This window comes from Oncorhynchus masou, chromosome 6 (assembly GCF_036934945.1).
Source record: "Oncorhynchus masou masou isolate Uvic2021 chromosome 6, UVic_Omas_1.1, whole genome shotgun sequence".
Taxonomy (NCBI): Eukaryota; Metazoa; Chordata; class Actinopteri; order Salmoniformes; family Salmonidae; genus Oncorhynchus; species Oncorhynchus masou.
Genome location: NC_088217.1, coordinates 31,125,507 through 31,145,483, shown reverse-complemented (window position 1 = coordinate 31,145,483; position 19,977 = coordinate 31,125,507). Strand labels below are relative to the sequence as shown.

Here is a 19,977-nt window from a genome sequence, read left to right as displayed (position 1 = left end):
ACAAAGCACTTTAGAAAAACACATAGTAATTTTGTTGCACATAGAATTAAGCCATGAGTGCATTCAGCCCAAGCTACTTTGTTGCTTAGACAAAGTCATTTCTGTAAATTATTATTTATTTCATGTGATTAGTAATCATGTTAAAGTCAACACTGTTACGTGAACTGAACTCTTGTTTAAAGTTTTTTTAAATAACTTTGTCAAAAGAAGCATTGAACATCTAATAGTCAAATCAGTGTAAAAGCAGGTGAGCTGGTTCTACTCTTGTTGTTCAATTGTTGGTGTTTTATGTTTTTTTCTTTAACCTTTTATTTAACTAGGCAAGTCAGTTAAGAACAAATTCTTATTTACAATGACGGCCTAAGAACAGTGGGTTAACTGCCTTATTCAGGGGAAGAACGACAGATTTTTACCTTGTCAGCTCGGGGATTTGATCTAGCAACCTTCCAGTTACAGGCCCAACACTCCAACCAATGGGCTACCTGCCTCCCCAGGTAGGGGGTCGAGAATAACATATCAACCCTATTAACATAGACAGTTGACCTAGAAATGTTTTAACAATTTCAAAAACAATTGTGTAGCTTGCATTAAATTGCCCCTCTGTTGCACATAACAAGCATCCATTCCCGCTGTCACAGGGGGATATATTCACACCCCTTGACTTATTCCACATTTTGTTGTGTTACAGCCTGATTTAAAAATTGATTAAATTGAGATTTTGTGTCACTGGCCTACACACAATAACCCAGAATGTCAAAGTGTAATTATGTTTTTAGGATTTTAATTTTTTTTATAAAAAAATGAAAAGTTGAAATGTCTTGAGTCAATAAGTATTCAACCCCTTTCTTATGACAAGTCTAAATAAGTTCAGGAGTAGAAAATGGCTTAAGAAGTCACAGTGTGCAATAATAGTGTATATACAAAAGCAGACATTAAATATCCATTTGAGCCTAGTGAAGTTATTAATCACGCTTTGGATGGTATAACAGTACACCCAGTCAATACAAAGATACAGGCGTCCTTCCTAACTCAGTTTGCCGGAGAGGAAGAAAACCACTCAGGGATTTTAACATGAGGCCAATGGTGACTTTATAACACTTAGAGTTTAATGGTTGTGATAGGAGAAAACTGAGGATGGATCAACAACATTGTAGTTACTCCACAATACTAACATAATTGACAAAGTGAGAAGGAAGCCTGTACAGAATAAAAATATTCCATATCTTGTTTGCAATAAGGCACTAAAGTAAAACTGCAAAAAATGTGGCAAAGAAATTAACTTTATGGCCTGAATAGAAAGCATTGTGTTTGGGGCAAACACAACACATCACAAAGTAGCACTCTTTGTATTTTCAAGCATGGTGGTGGCTGCATCATGTTATAGGTATGCTTGTCATCGGCAAGTTTACCTAGAAATGCTCACAGCTGTAAACTAAATCTAAAGGTACTGTATGGCTAATTGTTACTTTAATTGGCACCAACTATAGTAATTTTAGTAATGTTTCTTAATTTAGAGCTGAATTATTATTATTTTTAGTTAAATTGAACATATGCTCTTTATGACAGAATGTTGAAATTAGGTTTATTATTTATTAAAACAAAATACCCAATTACACTTCCCAAAATGCACTATTTGGACTATTTTGGTAGACTATCACAAGAGTGTTGTGATTATGATGAAATAAGAGTGTTTTTTTAAAACCCATCTTAAAATCTTGATATGGTCATAAAACCTTTGATTAATTTTGCACACATCACAAAAGCCATGTTTTTTTTAACCTGTGCCTCCTCTTTCTAGGTGAATAATCTGATGTCTGTGGACAACTGGTTTGTTGCGAATGAAGAGTATGACAACTATCAGTTTAAAGACTCAAAGGTATATCTGTCTTCATTACAGCACAGCTAATAAGGAACCTGAATTCTTACACTTTCATTTCAACTGCAACATTCACGTTGCATGAAAGACCAGTCACCTACACTTTATAACACGCCTCTCCCTCCTAAGGTATTTAAATAGAAGCACTACCCTTTCTGTCATTGGAGGACTTGCAGAAGCTGACCTCCAAGCTGCCATGGACCAATGCATTGAAGGTCTGGAAACTGAACACCTCTCTGAAGAAGAGGACCCCATAGACGGTCCCAAGGGGAGAGGAGGGCGAGATAGAGACCAAGGCAAAGCCAACAAAGACATTGTGGAGAAGGATGCCATTGAGACTGTCACCACAGAGACCTAGAAGCTGGAGCTTGAGGTACCTACTGCAGGCCAGAGTGTGGGGGCAGGGGAGGCCGGGTCTCCTGACCTGGAGAGCAGCCCCCAGGGTGAGCAGCAGGCGGTGGAGGGGCAGGAGCACAGGGGTTAAGGTGCTGAAGTTTAGTGTGACGTGCAGGAGAAAAACACAGCTTCTCCAACGAGACTGCAAGGGACTTTGGTGGAGCCATGCAAGTCTTCTTCAAGGGGAAGCGGACATGACCAACTTTGATATCATTGTAAACATAACATAACATTGCAGCCTGTTCAATTGGGACTGGCACCCACTGAATTCCTCTGCCCTAACCAAAAGAAACCCCCACGGTCACATGCTTGTTAAGATAATCCTTTGAGACACATAACTCTTGAAATGATTACTTTACAAAGAAAACAAAGAGGGAAGAAATAACAGTTCTGAGTATAAATATTTTCCATCAAAATAAATAGTTAGTGGTCACGTAATGTTTACATACACCTTAGCCAAATACATTTCAACTTAGTTTTTTACAATTCCTGACATTTAATCAAAGTAAAAATTCTTATGTCAGTTAGCATCAACACTTTATTTTAAGAATGTGAAATTTCATAATAATAGTTGAGTCATTTATTTCAGCTTTTATTTCTTTCATCACATTCCCAGTGGGTCAGAAGTTTACATACACCTAATTAGTATTTGGTAGCATCGCTTTTAAATTATTTAACTTGGGTCAAATGTTTCGGATAGCCTTCCACAAGCTTCCCACTATAAGTTGGGTGAATTTTGGTCCATTCCTCCTGACATAGCTGGTGTAACTGAGTCAGGTTTGTAGGCCCTCCTTTCTCGCACACGCTTTTTCAGTTCTTCCCACAAATTAACTATATGATTAAGGTCAGGGCTTTGTGATGGCCTCTCCAATACCTTGACTTTGTTGTACTTACAACCTTTTGCCACAACTTTGGAAGTATGCTTGCAGTCATTGCCCATTTGGAAGACCCATTTGCGACCAAGCTTTAACTTCCTGACTGATGTCTTGAGATGTTGCTTCAATATATCCACATAATTTTCCTTCCACTTGATGCCATCTATTTTGTGAAGTGCACCAGTCCCTCCTGCAGCAAAGCACCCCACAACATGATGCTGCCACCCCCATGCTTCACGGTTGGAATGGTGTTCTTCAGGTTGCAAGCCTCCCGCCTTTTTCCTCCAAACATAACGATGGTCATTATGGCCAAACAGTTCCATTTTTGTTTCATCAGACGAGAGAAGATTTCTCCAAAAAGTACAATCTTTGTCCCCATGTGCAGTTGCAAACCATAGTCTGGTTTTTTTATTGCGGTTTTGGAGCAGTGGCTTCTTCCTTGCTGAGCGGCCTTTCAGGTTATGTCGATATAGGACTCGTTTTACTGTGGATATAGATACTTTTGTACCCGTTTCCTCCAGCATCTTCACAAGGTTCTTTGCTGTGTTCTGGGATTGATTTGCATATTTCGCACCAAATTAGGTTCATCTCTGTTTGACGTAGTACCTTCAGGCATTTGTAAATTGCTCCCAGGGATGAACCAAACTTGTGGAGAGCTACAATTTTTTTCTGAGGTCTTGGCTGATTTCTTTTGATTTTCCCATGATGTCAAGCAAAGAGGCACTGAGTTTGAAGGTTGGCCTTGAAATACATCCACAGGTACACCTCCAACTGACTCAAATTATGTCAATTAGCTTATCAGAAGCTTCTAAAGCCATGACATAATTTTCTGGAATTTTTCAAGCTGTTTAAAAGCACAGTCAACTTAGTGTATGTAAACTTCTGACCCACTGGAATTGTGATACAGTGAATTATAAGTGAAATAATCTGTCTGTAAACAATTGTTGGAAAAATTACTTGTCATGCACAAAGTACATGTCCTATCCGACTTGCCAAAACTATAGTTTGTTAACTTCTAATGGGAAGGTGGGACGGTAGCGTCCCACCTGGCCAACATCCAGTGAAATTGTAGAGCGCAAAATTCAAACAACAGTATTAGTATAAACAGTATAAATATTTAACTTTCATTAAATCACAAGGGTAATACATCAAAATAAAGCTTAACTTCTTGTTAATCCAGCCGCTGTGTCAGATTTCAAAAAGGCTTTACGGCGAAAGCAAACCATGTGATTATCTAAGGACAGCGCTCCGCATACAAACACATGAAAAATATATTTCAACCAGGCAGGTGCAACATGAAAGTCAGAAATAGCGATATAAAAAATGCCTTACCTTTCATCTTCTTCTGTTGGCACTCCAAAAGTTACATCACAAATGGTCATTTTGTTCGATAATGTCCCTCTTTATATCCATAAAAACTCAGTTTAGGTGGCACGCTTCAGTCAATAATCCACCCAGTTTCCCTCCATCAACATGCAATCAAAATGAATCCCAAACGTTACTAATAGACTTTTCCAAACAAGTCAAACAACATTTAAATCAAACTTTATTTACCCTAATACGTAAATAAATTATACAATTTAAGACGGAGAATCGTTATTGTCTTTACCGGAGAAAAATACCAAAGAATTCGCTCTCTTCCACGAACTTGGAAACACTACAGCCAAAATGGGAGCCACTTAGAAAAATGACCATTTCTGGCTCATTTTTCCAAAAACCAGCCTGAAACTCTTTCTGAAGACTGTTGACATCTAGTGTAATCCCAGATTGCAGTTCCTAGGGATGGTTTGTCCTCAGGGTTTCGCCTACCATATCAGTTCTGTTATACTCACAGACATCATTTTAGAGTGTTTTCTATCCAAATCTACCAATTACATGCATATCCTAGCTTCTGGGCCTGAGTAACAGGCAGTTTACTTTGGGCACGCTTTTCATCCAAACATCAAAATACTTCCCCCTACCCAAGAGAGGTTAACAAGAAATTTGTGGAGTGGTTGAAAAACGAGTTTTGATGACTCCAACCTAAGTGTATGTAAACTTCCAACTTCAACTGTAAGTGTGATATTTACATTTTTCATTTTTTTATTCATTTGCAAAAATGTCTAAAAACCTGTTTTTGCCATTTGTCATTATGGGGTATTGTATGTAGGTTGAAGAAGGGAAAAAATAATTAAACCCATTTCAGTATAAGTCTGTAACCAAACAAAATGGGGAAAAAGTCAAGGGTCTGACTACTTTCCAAATTCACTGTTTAAACTCCCCACCTCTGCAGTACACCAGGGCTGCCCATAGACAAGGTGCAGTGGGACCTGTGTCATCTACCCATGAGAACCAGCTCAGTGGACATCATTATCACTGACATGCCCTTTGGGAAGAGGAAGATACCACCGTACTGTTTCAATTAGGACACTAAACATAGACAGAACCTACCAACAAGTCTTCAATGGAATAATTTATTAATTGAATGTATTCATATTGTTTACATGGCTGATGTGTATGTTGTGTGGTTTTCTTATAGAATGGGCTCCAGAAAGAAGAACTGGGACCTGTATCCACACTGTGTAAGAGAGATGGCCCAGGTGTCCCAACCAGGCTCAGGGAAGGCTGTCATCCTGACCCAGGATAAGAAATGCTTTCAAAAGGCAATGTACCACACATACAGTAAGACTGTGTAATTCGTGGTGGAGTGGGGTGGACAGACGTGTCCTAACCTGTCTGTTCTGGAAGGCATCTGGAATATTCCAGGGTTTCCAAAAAATGAGTAGTTGAGGAAGTTGGATCATATTGATTTCATTAATCCACAACAATATTATCTGTGTGAACAAACCTCTATTGTGAAAGTATAGTACAGTATAGGACTGAGTCTACTCTGATTCTGGTGTAGATGGGCCCTTGGCCAGATGGCTTTTCTCCAAGCAATACTGTGGTGTTTTAGCGTTAATGATTTGTGCAATGAATGTTTTTGTGATGGGGTGTATCTGTCTTCCTCATGCTATATTGAGGGTTGGAGGACTCTGGCGGAAGCACCACACTGCCTGGGTCAATGTAGGTGGCCTACACGCAGGGGTGTTCCTCCTCAAACAGACAGCAGGGATCTTTGGCCAAACCCCAGAAGACGTCCGGGAACCACGAGAAGAAAAAGCAGCAAAGGAAAAGGAGGATAAGTGGCCAAGTTAAGCACCACCTATACAGCAATATATTTTAGAAATGGCTGAAAAAATTACCTTTTGACATTTATTTATTTATTTGATTAACCTATTTTGCTGTTTTATGTTGTTGAAGGTCCAAAAGTGAGTATGTCTCATAGGGAAGCATTTCCTAAGTTTTACTGTATTTTTATTGACAGATGACATTTGGGTTAAGTAAAAAAATGTTGACGGCCTATTTATACAACCAGTTTCCTTTTCATGTTAAACCCAGCATTATAAGAAGTTGTTGGGGTACGTCTGAGTGCCAGTTAAATAAATGCAATTAATTAATCATCCATGGTTATTTTAGCTACAGTAGGTAAGCAAGGATATTGATTTACACCCCAATTGTGCTGTTGAGGGAATGAGTTCAAATTACCACACCTCTCCACTCCATTGACGACTTTGTAGGTAGGTAGGTAGGTTCTGTACGATGACTCTTATGGTCACTAAAACTTGTATTCAAACATGCCTAGATCAGTTGTTGATGTAATGGACTTTTTATTATTATTATGACACTTACAGACTGTACACACTCATTCTCATGCATCACCCAGCTGTATATTCAATGACAACATTGTCTCATCCTAACATCAGTTATGTCTGCTGCTGTTGTGAAACAGATACACCATTGATGTGACATCAGTCGACCTCTTTTTACATTTGTGAGTTTGACACATCACCATAATCACTGAAATAAAAGTGGCTATGCAAGCTTTGTATAAATATGACAGACTAGGTACATTTCAGCTTATTTTATAGAAATATCCGTTTTAAAATGTTGACCTGAATAACATGTAAGTAAGTGTCATTTTTTGAGGTAGGCAACCCATGACGTAGCCAAGTAAATACACACCTTTGTTTGCTGAAATCCATACTTTTTTAATAAAACGTCAATCTAATATAACTACCGACTGTTTCCTCATTGCTATTGCTCTAAGATGGCAACTCGAATGTGAATGTGCCAATTGAATATCAATGAGGAAACAGTCGGTGTTTGTTTTTGATTAACATTTTATTTTAAAAAAATGTATGATTTTAGTACATGGTAAGAGTTTAAGAATGTACATTTTTGAAGTATCGACTGCATATAGTCAAATGTACATTTATTTCAAATAGTCTGCGCTCAACTCTATGGAGGCCACCCATGAAGACACGATATCATTGGAATATCATTATTTGGGATATTATCAAACCTAATCTGATTTAAATTTAGACACATGGGTGGGTTTGTTTTGTTTAGGCTTGGATGTATCTGGAAATGAAACTACGGCTCCATTAAATTCCTAGCCCTTTATAGCACCGTTGACGATTAAAGGCCATGTTCCCGCGGTCGCGGAGACAACATGCACGGTAAACACGGATCTCCTGCGATACGGAATGAATAAACTCCCTAGTCATGGGTCCTACGTGAACTCGTGCAAATAGGAAGATGGATGAGGTCATATGACGTCAGGGTACACCCTGCAACGCCGTCATCGGATGTCAAAATAAATAGCACTATATCTGATCAAGCCTGTAGTCTTAAATTATTCACATATATTCACTGCTGCGCACCAACGTGCAGGTACATCTTTCTAGAAATTGCGCTATGATTTGGACGATACTTTTGCTTGTCCAGGGCATGCTTCTCTTATTCGTACTTGTTTCGAAACGCTCCAGGTGAGTACCCTTTTCTAAAATGAATGTTCTATTAGGCTAATGTCTATGCTTGCACTGCATACATTGAATAGGTTTCTTCCTAGGTTTTGGCCTTTCTAGGGAGTTTTTCCTAGCCACCGTGCTTCAACACCTGCATTGCTTGCTGTTTGGGGTTTTAGGCTGGGTTTCTGTACAGCACTTTGAGATATCAGCTGATGTACGAAGAGCTATACAAATACATTTGATTTGATTTGATACGTTCTGTATTATATTGTGGGCATTTCGAACTCGTTTTCACCTGTGCACATATTTGTTTAGCCCACTACTACTTATCTAATAGGTGTATTGCCTACCTAGCATAACTAACCCAGCATAAAGTTGTATTTACCATAAACCTAAAGTAATCCAAATTCATTTTAATAATATCATAGTTGTATTGAGCAGTAGATGAGTTAGATGAGTTGTCGCCTGTCAAACCTTTTTGAGAGGGAAGGTTGAAATAATCCCGAGATTAACCAAAATTCAAGTGCTATTAAGGACTATTTTCACTGGCCAGTCTTAAATGTCAACTTTTGTGTCTCAAAGATCATAAAGTCACATCTGTTTTCATCCTTGCTTATTGCTATATTGCTGGATAAATTGATGGGCTCATTCTACTATAAATGTTATTGGGAGAGTTCTGGTTTTATAATTTATTGGCTAAACTGTATCTACTTTACTCACAGCTGTGTCACACAATGTACTGATAAGAGCCAGGCATGTGAATATTGAATAGTTAATTGATTTCAACTACAGTTGCTATATCAACAGACAACATATGTGTAATCAGTAACTTTGGTATGAACAAATATATAGGTTTGAATATTAACTGTTCAAAATGACATGGGTTTTCTTTCTATACAGGTCAGAGAAAGAGCCACCTTTAGACAAAGGAGTTATTCCATGGTTAGGTCACGCCCTTGAGTTTGGAAGAGATGCTGCCAAGTTTCTAAACCGTATGAAGGTGAAGCATGGCGATATCTTCACGGTAAGAGTGGTGATATGAAACACTTTCCTCAACATCATCAACCTAATATCTATACCTGAACCTGATCATCTGTTCTTGCCTTAATCCCTGAATACATATATAGTAGATGTAAATTCCTCACAATTCATGATGCGTGTGTTGGTGTGTTCCACTTTTTGATTTTGTTTAGGTGCGTGTGGCTGGGCGCTATGTGACAGTGCTACTGGACCCCAGCTCTTATGATGCTGTGATAGAGGACTCTGTGTCCCTAGACTTCACACGCTACGCACAAGTTCTCATGGACAGAATATTCAGCCTGCAGCTCCCCCATCACAACCCTGCTGTAGAGAAGGCCCTAACAAAACAGTACGTCCCTATCCTTATCACACACTCCTTTCTGTGTGGTCAGCCCAAAAACAGCTGTACATGCCCATTGATACGGTCAGAGAATGACAAATTAAAGTTTTGACATATAAACGATTAAGGACAGCATTGTCCAGCCAATAACTGGATCCTTACACAGGTATAATATGCTACTGTGGGATGTTGCTTCCTGGCTCCACCGTAGTCTAACTCAAAGGTTTCACTCCCTGAGACAGAGAGGTGCCTGGGATCAGGGATTACCACATCGACCATCACAGATATCACTACCATCACCATGGCCTGATTAGCCTCATGTTATGGTTTATAAATGCATACTGTGTCAGAGTGCGGAGCAAATGCACTCACCTCCCACCATTCTGTTGATTGGCACTGTTGTGGAACTATCTCAGTCCCACAGTCATATTGTCTTGCAGAATATCTAGGCCGTTGTGTAGGTTACAGTGCTATAGTCCTTTTCTTCTGGCTTTATAGAGCATAGATGTCAAGCTCTCTGTAATGGATGTTGAATCTACAGAGCAGCATTTTGTACCCTGCCACATTGGTGTACTGCACTGACATATCCTCCAGCCCAAAGTTTATAGTTCAGACTGATCAGTTACAGTATTTCCACAGGCAACACCTATGTTTTTTGGTGTTATTCCATAGAGGTGTGATACTACACCTGTCTTCACAGTGCCATTACTTAAGTAAATAAGCATTGTCCGAGACAAAGCAACCCATAGTAAACCCCTGAACAGAATGCTAGTCTTTTACACAATTAGGTAAAAGTGAATTACAGGTTTGGCCTTGGTGACATCATATATGACAAACATTCCTTTCTCTTGACCTTAAACCTTTGTACCCTCAGGCACTTTGAGGGCGGGAGCCTATCCTGCCTGAGCAGCACCATGCACCGCCACCTTCAGTCCCTGCTGCTGCAAGCCCAGAGGCCCTGTCACAACCAGACCGACTGGAACACGGACGGGCTCTTCAGCTTCTGTTACAGTCTTCTCTTCAGGTACGAACGGAAGAGTTCCTATACCTCCTTCCCTTCTTCACTCACTCATTCACCCACGCGTCCCCAAGGGCCTACGTCAAACGCCTGGGATAAACAGTTTACTTACCAGCCCGTTCCACAAGCCATTTGTTTGTAAATACACCAGTAAGAATGTTTAGTGACACATAAGAGGCATCTAATGAAAAGAAAGAGCAGTGCTCTCATGAAATTCCTCTTTCAGGATGCCCTTCCTGTAGAACTCCCCCGGCTACACACTTTAAAAGGGTTTTTATTTATAGTGTTGCCAGAGATGTTTGAGATGGTCATTTAAACATTCAGCATCCTAATGGGGACCAGAGGATATAGTCATTACTTCTGTTAACATTAGGCAACATCATTACTTAATAGGTCAGACACCGTGAAGCAGGGGTTCTCAAAGTGGGGTCTGCGGCCGTACTGCATGGGGTCCACAGGCAGATCTCAAAATATAACATGAATTAAGTTGTATTTTTTATTAATATTACTAACAACAACAGATGAATATATCCCTTGGCCAAAATAATTGTAATCTACAAGTTATTCTAATTATGTCTGGTCCCTGATGAATTTACTATCACAAAAGGGGTCCCTGGCCCCAAAACATTTGAAAAACCCTGCTGTGAAGTAATCTAGAATGAGGAAGATTTATACTAAATAAGACGTTTATACTAGTAATACCCCACACTGTGAACAGTTTAGGTGGGTGGGCAGTGGCAGGTGTGACACAGGAAGTGTTCCTGTTGACCTTCAGTGGGAGGATGCCACTGTGGGCAAGGTATTCCTCCATCAATCGGAAACGGTTCTTAACAATCACTTAAAACTGAAATGCTTAATGGTGAAACTGCCATGCCTGTTTTAAATACAAGGAACAAAGAAGTTAGTGGAAACAACAAAAACAGTTTTTTCCCCTCTGACATTTTTTTATTTATTTTTATTTAACCAGGCAAGTCAGTTAAGAACACATTCTTATTTTCAATGATGGCCTGGGAACAGTGGGTTAACTGCCTGTTCAGGGGCAGAACGACAGATTTGTACCTTGTCAGCTCAGGGGTTTTGAACTCGCAACGCTCTAACCACTAGGTTACCCTGCCGCCCCACATAATTGCATGGGAGATGGAAGAGCATACTATTAAGTACTGCAAATATTTCTACCATGCTACGCGACATCTCCTCAGCTGGGCAACAGAAACAATAACAACGGTGGTGGCAGAGCCATGGTGCTGTTTCCGCCTACTGCGGATTCCATCTTTAAGGCAACATCTTCAATATATTTAATGATCACTCAATGACATGTTTTCCTAAGCTTAACTGCTACTAGCAACCAAATGTTTTTTTCAACATGCCACTCTACAACCACACTCACCATCCCACTCTCTCTCTCTTTCAGGGCAGGGTACCTCACACTTTTTGGAGGGGAGCAGAACAACAATAGAACAGACCCCACTGACGTCTATGAGGAGTACCGGAAGTTTGACAACCTCCTGACCAAAATGGCCAGGACCACACTGAAGCCAGGTGACTACATGAAACATGGTCTCTGAAAGAAACATTGTGAGCCACAAGGTTTTACATTTGTGGAAATGTACAGTGGCAGCTGGGTGTGGGAGTTGATCAAAAGAAGTGGTGTGTCCGATCTTAGGGCTTAATTCAGTTTGGATGTGGTATTATAGTTTGATTGTTTTACCCTGATGTAAACTCAGCAAAAAAATAAACGCCCCCTTTTCAAGACCCTGTCTTTCAAAGATAATTCGTAAAAATCCAAATAACTTCACATATCTTCATTGTAAAGGGTTTAAACACTGTTTCCCATGCTTCAATGAACCATAAACAATGAATGAACATGCACCTGTGGAAAGGTTGTTAAGACACTAACAGCTTACAGACGGTATGCAATTAAGGTCACGGTTATGAAAACATAGGACACGAAAGAGGCCTTTCTACTGACTCTGAAAAACACCAAAAGAAAGATGCCCAGGGTCCCTGCTCATCTGCGTGAACGTGCCTTAGTCATGCTGCAAGGAAGTATGAGGACTGCAGATGTGGCCAGGGAAATAAATGTGGCCAGCGCTACAGGAAGACCGGATGGGCAGCTGATCGTCCTCACAGTGGCAGACCACGTGTAACAACACCTGCACAGGATTGGTACATCCGAACATCACACCTGCGGGACAGGTACAGGATGGCAACAACAACAACAACTGTTACACCAGGAACGCACAATCCCTCCATTGGTGCTCAGACTGTCCGCAATAGGCTGAGAAAGGCTGGACTAAGGGCTTGTTGGGCTGAGAGAGGCTGGACTAAGGGCTTGTTGGCCTGTTGTAAGGGAGGTCCTCACCAGACATAACCGGCAACAACGTTGCCTATGAGCACTAACCCACCGTCGCTGGACCAGATAGGACTGGCAAAAAGTGCTCTTCACTGACGAGTCACGGTTTCGTCTCGTCAGGGTGATGGTCGGATTTGCGTTTATTGTCAAAGGAATGAGCGTTACACCAAGGCCTGTACTCTGGAGCGGGATCGATTTTTAAGGTGGAGGGTCCATCATGGTCTGGGGCGGTGTGTCACAGTATCATCGGATTGAGCTTGTTGTCATTGTAGGCAATCTCAACACTGTGTGTTACAGGGAAGACATCCTCCTCCCTCATGTGGTACCCTTCCTGCAGGCTCACCCTGACATGACCCTCTAGAATGACAATGCCATCAGCCCTACTGCTTGTTCTGTGCGTGATTTTCTGCAAGACAGGAATGTCAGTGTTCTGCCATTGCCAGCGAAGAGCCCGGATCTCAATCCCATTGAGCACGTCTGGGGCCTGTTGGATTTGAGGGTGAGAGCTAGGGCCATTCCCCCCAGAAATATCCGGGAACTTGCAGGTGCCTTGGTGGAAGAGTGGGGTAACATCTCACAGCAATAACTGGCAAATCTGGTGCAGTCCATGAGGAGGAGATGCACTGCAGTACATAATGCAGCTGGTGGCCACACCAGATACTGACTGTTACTTTTGATTTTGACCCCCCCTTTGTTCAGGGACACATTATTCCATTTCTGTTGGTCACATGTCAGTGGAACTTGTTCATACAAAGATTTACACATGTTAAGTTTTCTGAAAATAAACGCAGTTGACAGTGAGAGGATGTTTCGTTTTTTTGCTGAGTTTATTATAAAGACTGAATAGAGGAATAATTCAATCTGTATTATCCCCGATCACTTCACGACTCCGATTTTTATATATATATCATTGAGTCAGCTGGCTGTTTGTGATTTGTCATATTTGTCAATGTATGGACTCACTGTGGGGTGGCAGGGTAGCCTAGTGGTTAGAGTGTTGGACTAGTAACCAGAAGGTTGCAAGGTCAAACCCTGAGCTGACAAGGTACAGATCTGTCTTTCTGCCCCTGAACAGGTAGTTAACCCACTGTTCCTAGGCTGTCATTGAAAATAAGAATTTGTCTTATCTTGCATGTCACACCTATTACTCACTCTTCATGTTCTTAACTGACTTGCCTAGTTAAATAAAGGTAAAATAAAAAATAGTTTGTAAATAAGTAGGTTGTTTCTTGCTTTCCATAGTGCGGTCACTGCACTTTATCTTCGCGGGTCATATGTTTGAATATAATTTCCGACTCCAATTACTATGTCATTTCTTCTCAGTCATACACCTGCTTCATCTTACAGGCTCTATCTGATGTCACCTGACACACCTGTCTGTCCTCTCACTATCACCTGTCCTTTTCACCTCCTTATATCTGATCTTACTGTTCTCTAACTATACATATTATATTTGTTTGTTCCTCCCAGCTTACTCCCACATATCTCCTGTTTCTGTCCCACCCGTGTCACTGATGTCACCTCTTTCTATTCAAATGGCATATTTGTTAATCTGTCTTATCTTGCATGTCACACCTATTACTCACTCTTCATGTTTCCCATGTTCATGTTACACACCTCTCCCACCCGTCTCTGTTTTCAGGGTTATTTCACCTGTATCTCTATCGACACTTGACTCGCTAATCAAATGATCTCAGTCTGATCTCATCTGTTTTACCCATGTGTGTCTGTGTTTACTCTTGACTCACCTGCCTGTGTGTTCCTGTCTGTGTGTGTCAGAGGAGAAGCGGACCGCCCAGAGTGTGAGGGGGCGTCTGTGGGAGTTGTTGGCCCCGGCGGGGCTGGGAGAGGGCTCCGGGTCCAGCCCCTGGCTGAGAGACTACAGGCACCTTCTGCGGGAAGAGGGAGCTGACGAGGAAACTCAGAGGAGAGCCTTGCTGCTGCAGCTGTGGGCCACACAGGTGAGTCATAGGCACTCCCCCATCTCACCTCACCTCCCTAAGAGGAGTAGTGGCCTGTCATTGTCACAAAGCAAGGGCTGCCCAGCTATTTAAAACTGTTCTGAATAGGTCTTGTGAACGATTGGTGAAAATCCCTGTTGTTCCATTGCACCCATAGAAAAATTCCTTTCTATTCAATAGCTTTTTGGAGGTGGGCCAACAATGATACCTGGTAATACAGCAGCATGCCCTCCTGGCTAGCAGCCATTTTAAACATGAACATTTTCCAATACAAAGACACTCGCATGCCAATGTCAGATGCTAGACTCGACTGGTTAAAGATGTTACCCTTTGAAATTCAGCTACCCACACGGTGTGCCTCTCAAATTCTGTTTATACTGTACCTGTTTGTCAACCACACCTTACGCTTTGTCCAACCACTGTAGAATACTTTTGTGGTTAGTGATTTTTTTTGAAAGACTATAAATAAATACTAGCACATTCAGTTCTTTAAGATTAACACTAATGCTGTATTCTCAACCACTGGAGTGTATGGAAAAACCCTAGAACTGTTAGACCTTATTTTAGTGTTATCTTGGAGGGGACAGACATCCTGTCCCTATGTTAGACTACTGCAAGTCCCAGTGGGCTCCAACTAAACATGGCCTCAGTGGGATGTTCTCAAGCTCTCTTTTCTGCTAGAATGGTTGTTACAGAGCTACTGTTGTCTGCTCCTCCTGCTCAAACAAGGACTTCCCTAACAAAAGATGGTAATGAGTGTAATATGCATCTTTACCACAAGAGTGCACTAGTAGCCTGTTTATGTCCTTTAGATAAAAGGTTCTGACTCCAGCTAAACAGATACTTTTTGGAGGAATCCCAAGATGGCAAAAGTACACACTATGATACCAAGAACATTCTGAGTACACTCTGAGTACTCAGCTTCTGCTTAGCATGGTTGGGGTTAATTCCATTTAAATTCCAGTCAGTTCAAAAGGTACACTGAAATTCCAATTGTCTTCAATGCTTTTCAATGAAGAATATTCTGAATTGGAATTTGGTTTACTTTCTGAATTTACTGGAATTCAAATGGAATTACCCCCAACCCTGCTGCTTAGATGTATTACGTCACTCATTGAGCACTGATAACCACATCTACGATGTCACACAGACACATGATCTACCATCATCATGCAACTCTTGATTGTAATTTTTCAGTTCCCCTAAGAATGTAGTGAAGAACATAAGGTGTTACCACAACAAATAATGTGTGTATTATATTGTATGTAATTCCTGGATAGTGCAGCATATTACATGGCTAGTGCTGAGAGATTAACCAAAATGTATTTTTCTAAATATTTTTTTGACAACAAATTGACCGACATCTGTTCAATTATTTGAATTCCATCTCCTTTATTTTGTTCTGTGAGCTCGATGTACAGTTTCTGTATGGATAAATCAGATCAAGCTTGGACTGTGTGATGGAGTTGTAGTGGTAAAAAACTACAATGACCATAATCCATTACGCACCTGCTTAAACTTGTCCGGTCTGTGCAGAGCAAGACACAGAGACTGAGAACGTACTATCTAGAGGAATAGAAAGCGGAGTGCTAAGTGATTGATAGTTGGCATTCAGCAGTCCTAAAATTATGTCTTATTTCCTTTTGAAGAATGACTAAAATAGTGATTTTGTCAGACCGCGTTGGCAGCCATTCTCTATGAGAGGATGACGTGGAATGAAATAATCAAATAAAACAAATATTTTGTTAAAGTCATGTGAATAAATTATAGTTAATTAGTGATAAGCAATAATGTGCAGTCACCACCACCATGGGACTTTTATTAATTATTTAATTCTGTGTTACAGCTTTCAACCCACATAATGCATAGTGCATGTAATGTCCAAAAAAAAAATTTAAAACATTTTTTTTTTCACGATGGAACCAAAACCGAACCGACCTCAAAAAGCACTAATCGCTCAGCACTATACATGGCAAACATTGTTTAGTCTGGAGTCGATGTAAATTCAGTGGTCTTTCCACTCATGTACAAACACAGACAGATGGCCAGGACAGCCCAGTGTGCCCCAAACACTCCATATTGAGTCTCTGATGTCTAAGGGCTTGTCTTTTATATGAACCATTACAGCACCTACTCTCTGACAGTAGCCATAACATGGTGCTCTATCATAGACACAGGAAAGGAACCAGTCAAATTCATTAGGCCTTGTGATTTAACTATATGAACAAGTGATGCTTTCCCCTATGAGAGAAAATATTAAGAGCTGGCATGTGGTGTGTAATGTTCTCTTCTCTGGTTACATAATTGCTACCTGCACAGTCTCACTGTGAGAACCATCGGAAAGGGAACTTGCTGTGTCATTGCCTTCATGTCAACCTTCATTTGTTGCCAGGGTAACGTTGGACCTGCTGCATTCTGGCTGTTAGGTTTCCTGTTGACAAACCCTGAGGCCATGAGGGCGGTGAGAAGAGAGTTCAGCAGCATCTCCGAGCAGGACTCTGCAATGTGTCCCCTACTGGACAGGCTGCAGCACACACCTGTGTTTGGTGAGGGTTTTTTGTTTACTGGGTATATGCACAAAGACAAGGAGCTTCATCCCTATGGGCAAATGTACCTTAATGAACAGAGTAGAGAGAAAAGAGAGGGGGTGGGGGGAGGGCAGCTGAAGACACACACATATATATATATATATATATATATACACACACTGTTCCCAGGTGAGTGGCCACACATACAGTAGACCAGGGCAAATCCACCTGCTCAGGCCCTGAAAGTTGCTCTCAATGATCTAATGGCTCACATGTCACCATCAACAGGTGCTCTAACCTCTGGTACAAATAATGAGCACATAAGGAAAATGCCACCTACCTGAAGATAGAAACCTGCCTTTAGCCCTAAAAATTTATTTAACCTTTATTTAACTAGGCCAGTCTATTCATAACTATTTTTAAGGGACTCCTCAAATGAGAATGACCTTAGCGAATCTATTACGAGGACATAACATCTGTATGCTTAATGAGTCTGTGTATATTAGTGTTCATCGTCTTCTTTTCTTTGTCTACTCTATCCCAGACAGTGCCTTAGAGGAGACTCTGAGGCTCAGTGCTGCCCCGTTCATCACCAGAGAGGTAGTGCAGGAAAAGACCCTGCAAATGGCCAATGGGCAGGAGTACCAGCTCAGGAGAGGGGACAGAGTGTGTCTGTTCCCCTTCATTAGCCCTCAGATGGATCCTGAGATCCACCAAGAACCACAGGTATGGATGTTAGTTGCCTCTCACACATGAACAAATAATAGCTCCCTAATAATGAACAAATAATAGCTCCCTAATAATGGACAATAAAGTTTAGTTTCAAATCCATCTGCGCATGTTCTGTCTATCCAACAACTCTAGTTGTATTAATTGTGTAACACAGGTTAAAGATAAGGTACAGTAATAAGTATTGGCGTTTGTTTACGTAAGGAGGAAGCACACCTACACAGTTTCTAAAGTGCCCCTGGATTACCCAAGATATAGAGAGAGGGGTTAAAGCTAGGACATTGTAAGGCACTTGAACACAAATAGAAATAGGAGTGGGAAGGGAGTTAGCTTGTTACACAGCTGAATCATTGCTTTGTCCTTCACCCTACAGTACCAGCCAGTTAGTGGAATACACATGGAAATTGTAGTAAATGATTGGGTAGTAACAGGCTATTATTGCCATCTGATATGATATGGTTGTGTGCAGCAGGAAGCGTGGGGGAACAGTCATGTGTGATCATCATTTGTCAGTATGACCTGGGTTCACTGCTTTACCTCCCTGCGTTTCCTGTCATAGAGATTCAAGTATGAACGCTTCCTCAACAAGGACGGATCTGTGAAGAAGGACTTCTTTAAAGGAGGAAGACGGCTCAAGTACTACACCATGCCATGGGGCGCAGGCACCAACGGCTGTGTGGGCAAACGCTTTGCCATCAGCTCCATCAGACAGTGAGTATCTCTGAGTGTTCCTTATGGGTCTTAGGGGGAGGCCAGAGGAGGTCAGAGGGAGTCAGAGGTCCCCACTTCACCAGAATCAAGGACAGACTTAATTCTGGGATTGATTAGCTCACCTCACAGCAAATGCCATTATAGGAAGAGGGAAGGCTTAGCAGCTGACTTTTACTGCACAGGCTTCTCCAGGTGTCTATGCAAGATTGGGTTACAGTGACATGAATTTCACTGCTATGCAAATAGAACATGCCAAAATAAAATACAAATGGATTCTACAAAAACTGGTGTGTGCAATGGTCAATGTTACAGTTTAGGCACATTTATAATGTATTAATGCCAACAACTCACCTGTTGTGTCTTTATCTGTGTTTTCAGGTTTGTGTATCTGGTCCTGTCTCATCTGGAACTGGAGCGGTGTGACTCAGAGGCTCAGATGCCAGAGGTGAACTCCAGTCGCTATGGGTTTGGAATGTTGCAGCCTGAAGGAGATCTGGCCATCAGATATAAACCTAGACATTCACATTGAAGACATGATGTTGAGATCTCTCAAACCAGACGTGAAGTCTGGTTTGTGAAGTTTAGGCTAATTTCAAAAAATGTATGACAATATGTCCATATAATGTATTGTATCTATTTTTGTATCAGCACAAATGTACAGTGTAATGTGTTATTTATCTTTAATTATAATGTATATATTTCACTTTAAAATTGCCACTTCATAACAATAAAATTGTTTTTTGTTCTAGACTATTTTGTTTGTAAAATAAGTTCTATCAATGATTAACCTGGCTCCATAAAACCAGCTTCAAGTGTTTAAAGTGCATTATGTATAAACTATTGCACCACCTTAATTAGAAATATTTGTAAAAACATTTTCACAACAAAACACCAATTTGGAGCTTATCCCAGTGATGAAAGCGTCCTAAATCCCCTCCAGTCCCATGATGGTGTCCATTGCATAAGGGGAACTAACTCACTGTTCCCGGGCACCGAAGATGTGAATGTCGATGAAGGCAGCCCCTGCACCTCTCTGATTCAGAAGCAGAAGATACATTTCAGTTCAAGGCATTCAGTTGTACAACACTACGTAGCCCCCTTTCCCTTTATTTATTTGGTGGAGTAATTGGGCGGCTGGCGCTCTTTAAACAGATCAAACCACACATTTGTCACACTAACCATGTTTCCATAGGCAGAGAGTAAAAGCATACATATTAAAACCATTCTAATAATCGGTAAAACATTTGAAATGCAGACGGATAATTTGTTCGTTTGACATGGTGGGATCATTTTGTGTCAATGCGATAAATGGCAGTGGACATACCTTTATGATTCAAA

General features: G+C 40.9%; 1 protein-coding gene across 3 annotated transcripts in view; it reads left to right on the top strand.

The window, feature by feature from the left end:
- The window catches only part of LOC135541891 (prostacyclin synthase-like), a 37,725-nt gene extending 18,333 nt beyond the window's left edge, over positions 1 to 19,392 (top strand). The window contains exons 3-14 of one of the 3 annotated variants that reach the window (XM_064968373.1): positions 1,799 to 1,876; positions 2,006 to 2,249; positions 5,666 to 6,319; positions 8,880 to 9,003; positions 9,173 to 9,348; positions 10,214 to 10,363; positions 11,769 to 11,896; positions 14,490 to 14,671; positions 17,064 to 17,217; positions 17,744 to 17,925; positions 18,488 to 18,639; positions 19,018 to 19,392. In XM_064968373.1, coding sequence (XP_064824445.1) covers positions 8,974 to 9,003; positions 9,173 to 9,348; positions 10,214 to 10,363; positions 11,769 to 11,896; positions 14,490 to 14,671; positions 17,064 to 17,217; positions 17,744 to 17,925; positions 18,488 to 18,639; positions 19,018 to 19,168 — 1,305 coding nt within the window. In that variant the 5' untranslated portion in view covers positions 1,799 to 1,876; positions 2,006 to 2,249; positions 5,666 to 6,319; positions 8,880 to 8,973 and the 3' untranslated portion in view covers positions 19,169 to 19,392. Of the gene's footprint in view, positions 1 to 1,798; positions 1,877 to 2,005; positions 2,250 to 5,665; positions 6,320 to 7,565; positions 7,998 to 8,879; positions 9,004 to 9,172; positions 9,349 to 10,213; positions 10,364 to 11,768; positions 11,897 to 14,489; positions 14,672 to 17,063; positions 17,218 to 17,743; positions 17,926 to 18,487; positions 18,640 to 19,017 lie in introns of those variants that run through there. The other 2 variants (XM_064968374.1, XM_064968372.1) reach the window with 2 other exon arrangements.
- The last annotated feature ends 585 nt before the right edge of the window (positions 19,393 to 19,977 follow it).